Here is a 13,498-nt window from a genome sequence, read left to right as displayed (position 1 = left end):
TCAAGCAAAACAGAAGGAGTCAACTTGTAGTCCAAGAGATCCTTAGTTTGCTGCCTTGAAGGTTAGCATATAACAACTTATTCACTTCTGAATGACAGAATCACAGAGAATATCAAGTTTTCCTAAGCTGGAGAGGATGTCTTAACAAATTCATAAAATGATATGTTTAGTCAATCCACCAGTTCATGAGAGTTCTGGGGAATCCTTGTAGACGCAGCAGCAGAACTGGCGAATTTGGACATCCTGCCTTTTGTTATGAATGTTATTTTTGCTAGTGCAAGGCCACTGTGGGATGAAACTTGATACTTAAAAGAAAAGGAATTGTGGTTGTGATTTATTACAGTCTAATAGTGTTACTATCGAATATTTGTGTTTGCTTTGTATCAGTTAAAGTAGGACAAAGTATTGATTAATATAGAGTGTAATTTTAAATGTTTAATATGCATTAATTTTAATTAAATTGATTTTAAGTTTACTGTTTGTATGTGTTAAGGCATTGAATAATTGCTATATGCAAGCCGCCGTGAGTTCCCCTTGGGGTAGAGAAAGGCAGGGTATAAACAGGGTAAATAAATAATAAATTGATAACAAGATTTTTTGCTAGTATATTAAAATCAGATTTCTTAATGTAGTATTAATCCGTTGTATCATGGTTACAGAGGAAGTTTCCTCCTCTGTTTCCCCATTCCCTGGAGACCATCCTAAGAGACAACTAGGAGCCAGAATGTATCCATGTTTAGTTTTGGCAAGGGAAGAAGAATTCAAGGAAGAGAGGGGCAACAAATGTCCTTAACAGCTGTCTCAAAGCAAAAAGACCTCTGATGTTTCCTAGCAATCTCCCATCTTGAGTCATTACCAGGTCCCAATTTTAAACTGCTTGCTAAGTAAAGACGGCGTGATTGGAAATAAATACTGTAAAACAATTGAACTTTTTAAAAAAACTTGTTGCCATCTTTATTTTCTACATAGACTGCAGACATTGGGAAAATCAAGTGTCATGGCAAAGTTAATCCAGGAGGTTTAACCAGCTAGTTGTCATTGGCATAGCAGTATTTCTATTCCTTTTCATCCTTTGTCCTTCGGTGCTCAGGGAAACAAGAGGAAAAAGCCACAGTTACTGCTTTAAAAGAATAAAGGGATACCCTTCCATTACTTTTCCCCCATTAGCATTTACTGTTGGCTGGAGATCACAATCTGTTCTGTTGTTGGCTGGATTTGAGAACTGAAGAGCAGAGACATTTCCCACAGGATGGAGGCTTCGTCTAGCTCAGGGATGGACAAAGGGTGGTATGGGTGGATGTGAATGTTTCTCTCTCTCACACACACACGCACACACACACACACACAACTTTTCTGCAGTCTTTGACTCTTCCAGGCTAGTCAAAGGGAAGCCTCTGGAAATAGCAAATTCCTTTTGAAATAGGTCACAAGGCCCTTTTGTAAGATTTAACATTTAAAATACACCCCCCCCCCCTTTAAGGAGCAGAAGTGGGCTTCTAGCTATTTTTTGGTTGGAATATATTGTTTTAGCAAGCTGTATGATCTCTAAAGATTCCCAAGGACATGGGGAGAAATTTGCACCATGACTGCTTATACTTTCTGTAACCCACAATATAGAGTTCTTCTATTTAACTCAATCCTTGACTCCGGAACTCCTTGCCTAGGGAAGCCAGAGTGGTTCCTTCCAGTGGCTGGCTAAAAGCTTTCTTTTTGGACAGACTTTTCAAGAAGAATGTTTTTAAAATCAAGCCAGAGGGTGCTGTGTTTTCTGTAGTTTAATAGGTCCTTAAAAATAAAATAAAATATGTATGTTTAATAAGTCTTGTGTTTCATTTTATTTTAATGCTTATATCCTTTGGGTTTTAATTTACATTTAGTATGATCCCTGAGCCCTCTTGCGGCAACCCCAGAGGCATTCCAAGTGGCCAGATATTGGTCAAAGGACATTTAACCAAATACCAAATTTGCAAAATCTGTGTGGTTTTTTTTTCTTTCTTTTTTTTTCTTTTTCTTTTTAATCTCTGTGTTTGTTTTGCTCTGTTAGAATTGTAATACAATGGTTGCTGATGACACGATAAATAAATAATTTAGTATGATTTTTACTGTTAGCTGCTTTGACTCTCCTTTGAAAGAGAGGAAGCAGGATATAAATACTAATTGAAAGATTACTTATCAAACCTTTTTTCCAGGATCATTTAAGTAATTCGGGTGATTGCAATAATGGAAAATCTACCCTTAGGAAAATTTTGATTGTATGTTTATTCTTCGTGTCCTCTGCGAAATCCACACCTATGGGTTTCCCTTTGCGCATGCGCAGAAATCCGGAACATTCTAAGTTTGATGAATAAAAAAATGATTATTTTAAGGCTCCGCCCACCTCCCCGCCCCCTCGGTATATATATCCCGCCGCATGCGGGTGAGCTCTAGTTCCTTTTCCGCGCTAATCCGGCAGCATCTTGGAACATTCGCCCACTCTCTACCGGCTTTTTTGACTAAGGACTTCCCTTCTGACTCCGTCTCTCTCCACTCCTGACCCGGACAGATTGACTACTCTCTACTTCAGGCTGGCATGTCTTCTCAGTATTTTAAAAACTGCTCGGCCTGCGGGGCTACTTTGCCCGAGGCTGATAAGCATTCCAAATGTTTGTTATGCTTGGGGGAGGCTCACAATCTCCAATCCTGTGAGATATGTTTAAGTTTCACCAGTAGAGCCCGCAAAGGCAGAGATAATCGTTTAAAAGCGCTCCTTTATGAACGCGCCTTGGCTCCCCAGACGCTACCTCCCCCCTCCCATTCTTCCCCAACCCAAGAGCTCACTCAGCCTCCCTCTCCACGCGCTGGAGATAGGCGAGATTCGAGCCAGGCAAACGCTTCCTCAGTGGAGCCGCCTAAAAAGAAAGCAAAGCCCTCAAAACAAGCCACGAGGTCGGCTAAATCAAAAGAAAAATCTTCAAAACAAAAAAAGGGACGGCAACTCACTGGCGAGCAGCCCTTGAGCCCTCCTATGCTGGAACCGGCCTCCCACCTTCCCGGTTCCGCCTTCCAGCCTCAAGATCCCCTCCCTCCCATGCTCCAGCTGGAAGAGCCTACTTACCTTCCCCCTCTGGAGCTCCTGGATCCGCTCCAAAATCAGCCGAACGCGGAGCTTTCTCCTCCGCCCCTCCCACCCTCCCAATCCTCACCTCCCCCCTCCCCCAGCCCACCAGATTCGCCGGTACCGAGGGAGTCTCCTCCCTCGGAGCAGCACACTTCCGCGGCGCGGGCTCCGCGCCGCCGCCAGCGCTCTCTCTCTCCTTCCCCTCATCCCCCTCCTAACCCCCACCCTTCCAAGAGAGCTAGATTTCACGATCAATACCAGCTCTATAGCCCACAAGATTACCCTTATCACCTCTACCCTCCCCCCCCCGCCTTTTCCTATCTACCCTTTCTATTATCCACCCCCCCCCACCCACGCTAAGGACTACAATACCCAGTATCCACCCCAGTTTGGATACCCATATCCACCTCATGCAGCTCCTACTGCTACACTCTCTCGCCCTCCACAAGGACACATTGAACCAGATCCCCCCCAACCATGCCAAGACCCCCTCGCACAAGCTCACCAAGAGGTTGAGACAGTAGACCTGGAGTCCACTGATGATACTCCAGTCATACAGGAACCCATTCCAGATTCTGATCCTTCCCCCAAAAATTTGGAAGAATTTAAAAAGTTCTCTGCCCTGTTAATAAGACTTTCCAGGTCCCTGAATCTCTCTACACCTGAACCCACAGATACTGTGGTAGACCCATGCTTTACTTCTACTGAACAACAACAACCTACTTCCACTGTGTTGCCCACTTTACCATTTCTACTAAAAATCTTAAAAAATACTGGTGTTGCTCCGGCTATGATCCCGGCAACCCCCAAAAGGGCAGAAAATTTATACCGTATTGATCTTTCTTCAGCCTCATGGCTATCTAAAATGCCTAAGGCAAATTCCATTGTAACTGATGCTCAACCAAAACCTGTCCAACCAAACCAAACTTCCCCCTCTGATAAAGAGGGAAGGAAACTTGACTCTATGGCCAAAAAATTTTACTCCTCAGCATGCCTATTTGCACGCATGGCCCACTACGGAGTTTATATGAGTGTTTATCAAACCCTCCTATGGAACAAAATATCACCATACCTGGAGTTACTACCTCCAGCTGAACAACCACTTGCCATGGCTTTTAAAGAAGAAGCTCTTCTCTTGTCATCTCTGCAAAAAGATCTTGCGAGAAACACAGCTGACACCTCTGGCAAACTCATTGCAGGCTCCGTGGCCCTTCGGCGCCATGCCTGGCTGAGGGCTGCTATCCTCTCTCAATCTCAACGCACCCTCATTGAAAACCTCCCCATGGATGAGGCAGGTCTATTCAATCCTGAGACTGATTCACAACTTGAACATTCTCACAAAATGAAACAAACCGTCTTCAAGTATGACCAGCAACCTTACTCCCATCAACGCCAACGATGGGGCTCATACTACTATCGCCCTCATTACTACAACAGACCCTATAATACCTCCTTCTACAGAGGACGTCAAAGATCCTACACCCAGTCTACGGCCCCGAGGCGGCCTCAGCTCCCTTTCAGAGGTCAGTACCGTGGCACCAGACCCTCTAACAACTCTAAACGTCGTTTTTAGCACATCATTACCCAAAACCATTTCCCCTCCCACACATACACCACCACTCACATACCTCAATAGACTACAATTCTTTCTTCCAGCATGGCAATCCATCACTACAGATGCCTGGGTCTTAGACATAATTCAAAGGGGATATGCGATAGAGTTTGACACCTACCCACCTGTGGGGAAGGTCCTCCTTACACAGCCCTCTCAAGAGATCTGGGAGGAAATACACTCCCTTCTTCAAAAGGGCGCCATATCCTCTAACTCCACACACAATATCACCTCCTGCTTCTTTTCTCGATATTTCCTAGTAGACAAAAGGGATGGGGGACTACGCCCCATCCTGGATCTTCGCAGGCTCAATACTTTCATCACACCACGCAAGTTCCGCATGGTTACACTTCCCAACATACTTCCTTTCATTCCACCAGGAGCATGGCTAGCGACGGTGGACCTACGAGACGCCTACTTCCACATCTCAATCAGGGAATCACACCGCAGATTTCTGACTTTTGCAGTCCAAGACAACCACTTCTCATTTAACTCTCTCCCGTTTGGGTTGTCCACGGCACCCAGGGTGTTCACAAAATGCATGTCAGTCATAGCGGCTCACCTCCGTCAGCAGAACATTGTGGTTTTTCCGTACCTGGATGACTGGTTATTTTGTTCTGTATCAAAGACACAGCTATACAACGACATTCATTATACCTTATCTCTCTTACAGGACTTGGGCCTGGTCGTGAACCAGGAAAAATCCCACCTCACTCCGACTCAACGAATCCAGTTCATAGGAGCCGTCATAGACTCCTCCCTTCAGAAAGCCTTCCTCCCGGACGATCGCTTCGTCAATCTTCAACGAGCAATTCTAAACCTCCAACAGTCCCGAAGAACCTCAGCTTGGGCTATCCAATCTATCCTTGGGCACATGTCATCTACCACAAATGTAACCCCATTTGCCCGCCTAAGAATGAGACCACTGCAAAGATGGTTCATCAAGACATTCGATCCTCTACGGGAACCTCAATCCCGAATCCTATACCCACCACACTCCGTCCTCCACTCCCTCTCATGGTGGACAAAGCAATACAATGTTCAATCAGGGATGCCTTTCATCCAACCTCACCCGTCCATGTCCCTCACGACAGACGCCTCCAACTCAGGTTGGGGAGCGCACCTCAAGGGCTTCACAGTAAGCGGCCACTGGTCCCCTCGGGACCGCAAATTCCACATCAATGCACTCGAGATGATGGCAGTGGAAAAGGCCCTCAGAGCCTTTGTCCGCATCATCTCAAACCGCAAAATCCAAATTGTGACAGACAACACTGCAGTCAAATATTATTTGAACAAGCAGGGGGGGACACGCTCTCAGACGCTGCTATCCATATCGACACGAATCTGGGAATGGTGCATCCAAAGGAACATCACCCTCACAGCTATCCACCTACCAGGCCAGGACAACATACTGGCGGACTCCCTAAGCAGATCCTCAAAGAACAATCACGAGTGGCAATTACATCACACACAATTCAAGACTCTCACTCGCAAGTGGGGCGTCCCCAGGATAGACCTGTTTGCGTCCCCTGTAAACACACATTGCCCTCTCTATTGTGCAAGGCTCCGACCCCGCGCATCCCCAGGCTGTCTAGGGGACGCTTTCCTGTTCCTATGGTCTCCGGGCCTTCTTTACCTGTTCCCGCCCCTCCCTCTCCTATCCCCAGTCATAGCCAAGATAATTCAGGACAATGCAGATTGCATCCTGATCACCCCCTGGTGGCCACGCCAACACTGGTTTGCTCCCCTTCTCCAGATCTCCAACAAAGAGTTCCTCCGTCTCACTCCAACCCCAGACCTTCTCTCAGTGGAGAACGGACTAGTCCTCCATCCAGACCTCCACTCCCTCTCCCTGACGGCGTGGAGGATCAGACCACACTAAACCTATCCGATGAAGTTTCACGAATTCTCCTAGCCGCCCATAAACCAACTACTAAAAAGTCATATCATTATAAGTGGTCATCCTTCCAAAAGTATACACAAACAGTAGGCCACACGCCCCTTTCAGCTCCCACCCCTGTGATATTGGATTTCCTTGTGCTCCTTTCCAACAAAAATTTTTCCCTCTCTTCGGTCAAATGCTACATTGCAGCAATTTCCTCCGGCCGTAGAAAGTTCGGCTTGCCGTCCCTTTTTCAAGACCATCTCATTCAATTATTCCTCAAGGGCTATAAAAATGTTCACCCTCCTGCATCCCTCCCTTCACCTCAATGGAGCCTAGAACTAGTGTTATCTCAGTTGTCAAAACCGCCCTTTGAACCGATGGCCTCTGCCGACATTTCCCACTTGTCTTGGAAAGCGGCATTCCTAGTGGCCATCACGTCTGCTAGACGATCGAGCGAACTAACAGCCCTCCGCTCAGATCCTCCATATATCAGGTTCCACGAAGACAAAGTGGTCCTTCGGACCGATGTTACGTTTTTACCCAAGGTTGTTTCCTATTTCCATATGTCACAGGATATTATCCTACCAGCTTTTTTCCCCAACCCATCCTCCCCGTTGGAGGTAGCGTTACACTCCCTCGATGTTAAGAGGGCACTTTCCTTTTATCTACATAGGACCTCCACCTATAGGAAGTCACCTAGGTTGTTTTTGAAATACAGAAAAGACATGTTGGGCCACCCGATATCCTCTCAAGGGTTGGCCTCCTGGATTGTTTCAACTATCCAACTAGCTTACCAATTGGCAAAGAAAGAACCTCCTTCTCATGTTGTGGCTCACTCGACACGTTCGGTGTCCACGTCCCAGGCCTTTCTTCGAGGAGTCCCTCTGGACCAAATCTGTAGAGCAGCTACGTGGTCTACTCCCTCCACGTTTGCCTCTCACTACAAGTTGGACATACAAGCAAAGAAAGACGCTGCGTTTGGCAGAGCTGTCCTCTTCTCCTGCGTGGCATGACCCACCTCCAGGTCAGTAGCTTGCTATTCACCCATAGGTGTGGATTTCGCAGAGGACACGAAGAATAAATATAGGTTGCTTACCTGTAACCGTATTTCTTCGAGTGTCCATCTGCGAAATTCACACAACCCGCCCGTCCTCCCCTCTGTCATGCCTCTATACCTAGCTGCGATTAGCGCTGGGGAACTAGAGCTCACCCGCATGCGGCGGGATATATATACCGAGGGGGCGGGGAGGTGGGCGGAGCCTTAAAATAATCATTTTTTTATTCATCAAACTTAGAATGTTCCGGATTTCTGCGCATGCGCAAAGGGAAACCCATAGGTGTGAATTTCGCAGATGGACACTCGAAGAAATACGGTTACAGGTAAGCAACCTATATTTCCCTGGTCTCATTGACTATTTTTTTCCCCAGAGGATCCTAATCCTATATTGCTCTTGTTTTTAAAACAAGCAGTCATTATTTTAAATGGCTGTTTGTCAAATCACAAACTAATGAAGCCCCCTCCCCAAAAATAACTGGGGTTCTGCAAGATCTGGAGGGGGTGTGTGTGGTTTAATGCATCCTTTTTGTCTTCTCCTCTGAAAAGTCTGTCAATTTATGGTCTACCTTGAACAATGTTGGTCTCTTGGAAAATGAAATCTCCCAAAATTATACATATCCCCCTTTTGGATATTTGTTTATGTCATGGCTCTCACAGTATGAGACCCAGCTTCTGGACAGCTGTCTTTACATACCATAACCAGCTCTTATCAGCCACAATTGTTTTATTTATTTTTTTCCAAAACAGTTCATAGTTCAAGGGACACAAACCTCCAGACAGGCTTTTCATGTAACAAAGCTAACTGGAGAGTTGACAAGAGAATGTGAACAAGTATTCCTGTAAACTTACTTCTCTGAATATTAGCTTTCATAATTCCATTACCTATTGAGCAATATCAAATGGTCAATGTAAAAATCTCTTCTTTTTTTCTAGGTGTGTGTCTGTTACTGGGAACCATTTTTTAAATATAGAATAGTTACAGTTATTTGTGGAGTTGCATTCCTTGCACAATAGACAAGCAATGCAACAACCTTAAATGGCATGTGCATTTGAAGCTGATCATATAGCAATCTTACACACAGTGTAGTCTTTCCATTGTCATATGGGTGGAATGCATTTCTAAAACCTTTACAGTCTTTCTTACTATAAAAAATACCTACAGCTGAATCGAGGGATATTTCAGTGAAAAGGTCACACAACTTAGAATCTGGGGTAGTCTTCCCACAATGATCTCTTTTGTCTAAAATTACACTCTTTTGGAATCTAAAAAATATTTTCTTTCAATCTTACAATAGTTGTACATATGCAGTGACAACAAGAGGGCTAATGAATATGACTTCAAGAAGGCACTCGATCTGTTGGAATACATTGATGAGGTACGAGAGTGAATTAGTTTTGCTGAACTTTGACTTAATTTTGAAATAGCTAAAGCTGTTTTTTCTGTTAGATTGAAACACCATATGTATTATTTTTGATTCCTGAAGTCCTATGGCAACTTCCATTCCTCAGCATCCTGTCTCTACCACTGTTCAGTCTTTCAAGCACTTTCTTGCTTTTACTTTGTCTATCTTTAACCATTCCTGCCCTTCCACTGGACTCTCCGGAGGTTTTTCCCTCTCTCCCTTTTTTTCATATTTCCAGAATGTAAAACAAAATGTTTCTTTTTGGGGGCCCTTCACTGATTAGCTCCTCCTTAGTTCTCAGTCTTCTCAAAGCTTTTCCTGAAGCTTCATTTCTTACTTTCCCTTCCATTTTTACATAACTGCATTCATTTTCTTAAGGATGCAACTTTGTTAGTTTCCTTATGCCATAGGACCTCATTCTGTATGCTTAGGTTGCTTCTAGATGAGGTTTCTACCTCTCTCTCTCTCTCTCTCTCTCTCTCTCTCTCTCTCTCTCTCTCTCTCATGGAAATTTAAAAACGCCTGAGCAGCTGAATATTCTCATATCTCTTGGCCCTTGGTGATTTGCTCAAATCTTTCCTCCCCCTTTGCTAGGATCATATTATAGTTGGCTCTCCACATTAAGTTTGACATCCGTGGTCTCTCTAGGAATCTCTTGGCCTTCTAGCACAACTCTGCTTATCTTCCAGCAGATGTTGACCATAAAATGACCCTGAAGGACCTAGAAATACCTAGAAAGTTGCTTTTTCACGTTTACAAAGTTTTTAATTTGTGTTTTCCCCACTAACCCTGGTGAATGTGGAAGGTTGACTGTATATTTCTTTTTATGGAGAAACATAATTACTATTTTGCACAAGCTACTTGTTGCTGCTTGTAGCTCTGATACCCCCATGCTAGTCAACTTAAGCTGGAGCCTTTTTCTTTTTCTGTTAATTACTTCAACATCTGATGTTTTGATGTTTTTTTATGTGTGTTCTGATTTGGCTTTAACCTCTTTTCCAAAGTAAATATTATCCCCTTTTCCTTCAGAATAATTATTTGTGGCAAGTATACTTGAAATCTCTGCTTTCATTGTGTTTCTTTCAAACTTACCAAATTTGCATGTAATTATAATGGATGACTATGTACTTCCTCTGCTATTTCATGTCTAATTGTAATATTTTTAAATGAAGGATGAAGAAGTTGAGATATATGATCTTAAACTTAAAATACTTTGCAAAGCTCTTCTCAGAGATGGGTAAGCATATACAATTTTATTTATTTCTGTGAATTGTTTCTTTTTTTATGCTTCCAGAACAACCTATTCTAGTAAGTGATCTCATCCCACTTCAGAAGTTAGGAAGGTTAGGGTTGTGTTAGCATTTGAATAAGAGACCACCAGAGAGCACAAGGCAGCTGACATTCTATAGCAGAGATGTCAGACTTATGGCCTTCCGGGTGTTTGGGCCTCCAACTTTCAGAAGCCTCAGCCAGCTTGTCCAATGGCCAGGAATTCTGGGAGCTGAAGTCCAAAACACCTGGAGGGCTAGATGTTTGACATCACTGGTCTATAGGATTTGACACAAAACACAAAGTGGAAACAAAGGAAACGTACAAATTCTCTGATAACCAGCTTGTATGAAAGCATTTTGCAGAAAACTGGATGGAATGGATCTCCCAGGATTCTGCTTCCCAAATTTCCATATTCAGTCGTTTTATGATGACTCACTATAATTCATGTTATCAACTTTTCCTAGTTTTTAATATCAAAAGCAGTATGTACTGTTTCAGGGCACCAGTCAGCATAAAACACAAAGATAACAAAATGATAGATCACTTAAAACAGACTAAGATTTGTTCAGTTAAATCACCAAAAAGTTTTTAAACACCTCCTGCTTGATGCCTAAATAATAACAGCGTTTATACAAGGCAGAGAGAAAGCATTCCATCACTAGTTCATCACTTTGAAGAAAGCCCCCTTCCTTGTGGATGGTTTTCATCTTTCTTGTGCAAGAGATCCATAGAGAAAGGCCTTGATGTTTGGTCTTAGAGAATAGGCAGGCTGACAGGAGTGTGAGCATTCCTCATATTAACAAGCTATACAGATACCGTACGATGACAGTTCAGAACAGTAACATTTCTTCAAGAAGAACCTGGTTTGATTAAAAGTGTATCTTATTTCCTTGTATACAGTGAGAACTTGCAATGCCTTGCTTAAAGCTATCCATCAAGATGTGGCTAAGACAAACAGGAATTTCTGGGTTCTGATGTTTCGCCTGCATCTATGGCAAGCATCCTCAGAGGTTGTGAAGTCTGCCTTTTTTCCTAGTTCCAACAGACCTCGCAACCTCTGAGGATGCTTGCCATAGATGCAGGCGAAACATCGGAACCCAGAAATGAAAACCTTCGACAAAACAGAAATTTATTAACCATTAGCTCTTAAATACTATAATGTACCAACTTTTGTTGCCTTATGGAAAACTTGGGGGGGGGGGAGGGGAGTAGAGTCAGTTCCCAATTTGAGATGAGAATTGTTAGTTGTATATTTAATTTACCTCCAGGGCATCTGCTATAGTAAGAATTAGCAAAGTGCATCCCTCCATTGTTAGATACAGTTATTTAGAATCTGCCTATTTGCAGATTGTACTAGACTCCTAAGATGCCTTGCAAATCAGAGCTGCCATTTCTGCCCTCCAGTGTTAACATTTCTCTTACCCAGTCTCTAAAGTTGGCTGAACAAATGTGCCGCTGTGGCTGTGTGAAGATCCAAGACTGCTTCTGAGGCCACTGACTACTCCATGTCCTTTCATTTATTTTTGAAAGTAATGTGCCTCTCCTGTAAGCTTTCACAAGCAGTTCACACTGGCGGTCCACCTCCGAGCCCAATTCAAAGTGCTGGTTTTGACATATAAAGCTCTATACAGTTCTGGTCCAGCTTACTTGCCCAAACGCATCTGCCTCTATGTCCCATCTCGCAACCTAAGATCATCCGGGGAGGCCCTGCTCTCACTTCCGTCAACATCGCAAATGCGTGTGGATGAGAGACAGGGCCTTCTCGGTTGTGGCCCCCCACCTATGGAATGCACTCTCAAATGAAATAAGATCGACTCCATCCCTCCTGGCCTTCAGACAAAAAATTTAAATCATGGTTTTGGGACCAGGCCTTCGGGCAGCAGACATAATTTGCACCATAATGGACATTGACTGGAATGGCCTTCTCGGTTGTGGCCCCCCACCTATGGAATGCACTCTCAAATGAAATAAGATCGACTCCATCCCTCCTGGCCTTCAGACAAAAAATTAAAATCATGGTTTTGGGACCAGGCCTTCGGGCAGCAGACATAATTTGCACCATAATGGACATTGACTGGAATGGCGTTGCGGCAATGACATTGTGACTTTGTTTTATTGCTTTAATTAATGTTATATGTATTGGTTTTAATGATTGTTTTGTATTTGATTGTGTTATATTATTGTAATTGTGATGCAGCGGTCTTGCACCATTACTAATGTAAGCCGTCCTGAGTCTCCCTTCGGGGGTTGAGAAGAGACGGGGTACAAATGCCAGTAATAACTAAATAATAAAATAAATAAGTCAAAGCTACCCTCCCATCTTAACATATTTCTTTCTAACTAGAATTGGACTTCTGAGTACTCAGCGGCTGTTGCTTTGCTCTGCTTATTTTTTTGGCAGTCCGTACACCCTGGATAGCCTAGTCCCAAGGGCAGAGAACTGGGCCCTTTACCTGCCAGAGTTGCCCATTCCCCTGCTAAAGCTCTGAAGAAGCAGAGAAACAGAAAACAAAATTACTCAACACTGGGTTTCAAGATGGCTTAATTTGTTGAATTATTAAACCCACGTATGATTTAACTACAGTGTACTTCAAAATGTTGAATAAAAGTGTGAACTACACATATTTCAAATGCTAAAATAAGATAGAAATCTAGAAATATAGTCCAATCCAATATCTGCAAATTTACTGAAGGAATTCAGTCTCTGGTGTTTTGAGTCTGTTTCTGCATAAGCTTGTATCAGACTGCAGAGTTACTTTGTTTCCAAACTTATACTAAAACAGTGTAATACTAATACATTCTTCCCTAATTTAACAATTTCCAGATATACTATAGAATACCAGTTCCCAGAACAATTATTGTCACATTCATTCTGGCTGGGGCAATGCAATGCAATGCATCAGGAAGATACCACAAGGCAATAGCAATGATGATTTGTGTTGAACATTTTAACACAAATTCATAAGTAGTATTGCATTATGGTAAATTAAAAGTCAAATATAATTTAAATAGTTTGCTGATGCTTGATATTGAAATAGATAGGTCAAACATTTGTTGAACATTTCAAAAGAATGTTCAGCATTTATGGTGTTTGCCCAACCAATGGAGTTTAGATGACTATTTAGATGATCTATTCATAAGTAAATGCCCTTCTGAACGTCAAGGCATCTGT

General features: G+C 43.2%; 1 protein-coding gene across 1 annotated transcript in view; it reads left to right on the top strand.

Annotated features, from left to right (window-relative positions):
• The window catches only part of NUP133 (nucleoporin 133), a 40,985-nt gene that overhangs the window by 25,839 nt on the left and 1,648 nt on the right, over window positions 1-13,498 (top strand). Inside the window, exons 23-24 of the mRNA XM_060753808.2 lie at window positions 8,947-9,027; window positions 10,227-10,291. Coding sequence (XP_060609791.2) covers window positions 8,947-9,027; window positions 10,227-10,291 — 146 coding nt within the window. The remainder of the gene's footprint in view (window positions 1-8,946; window positions 9,028-10,226; window positions 10,292-13,498) is intronic.

This window comes from Anolis sagrei, chromosome 1 (genome assembly GCF_037176765.1).
Source record: "Anolis sagrei isolate rAnoSag1 chromosome 1, rAnoSag1.mat, whole genome shotgun sequence".
In the NCBI taxonomy this organism is placed as follows: Eukaryota; Metazoa; Chordata; class Lepidosauria; order Squamata; family Dactyloidae; genus Anolis; species Anolis sagrei.
Note: the sequence above shows the minus strand (reverse complement) of the source record. Positions and strands in the feature narration are given on the sequence as shown.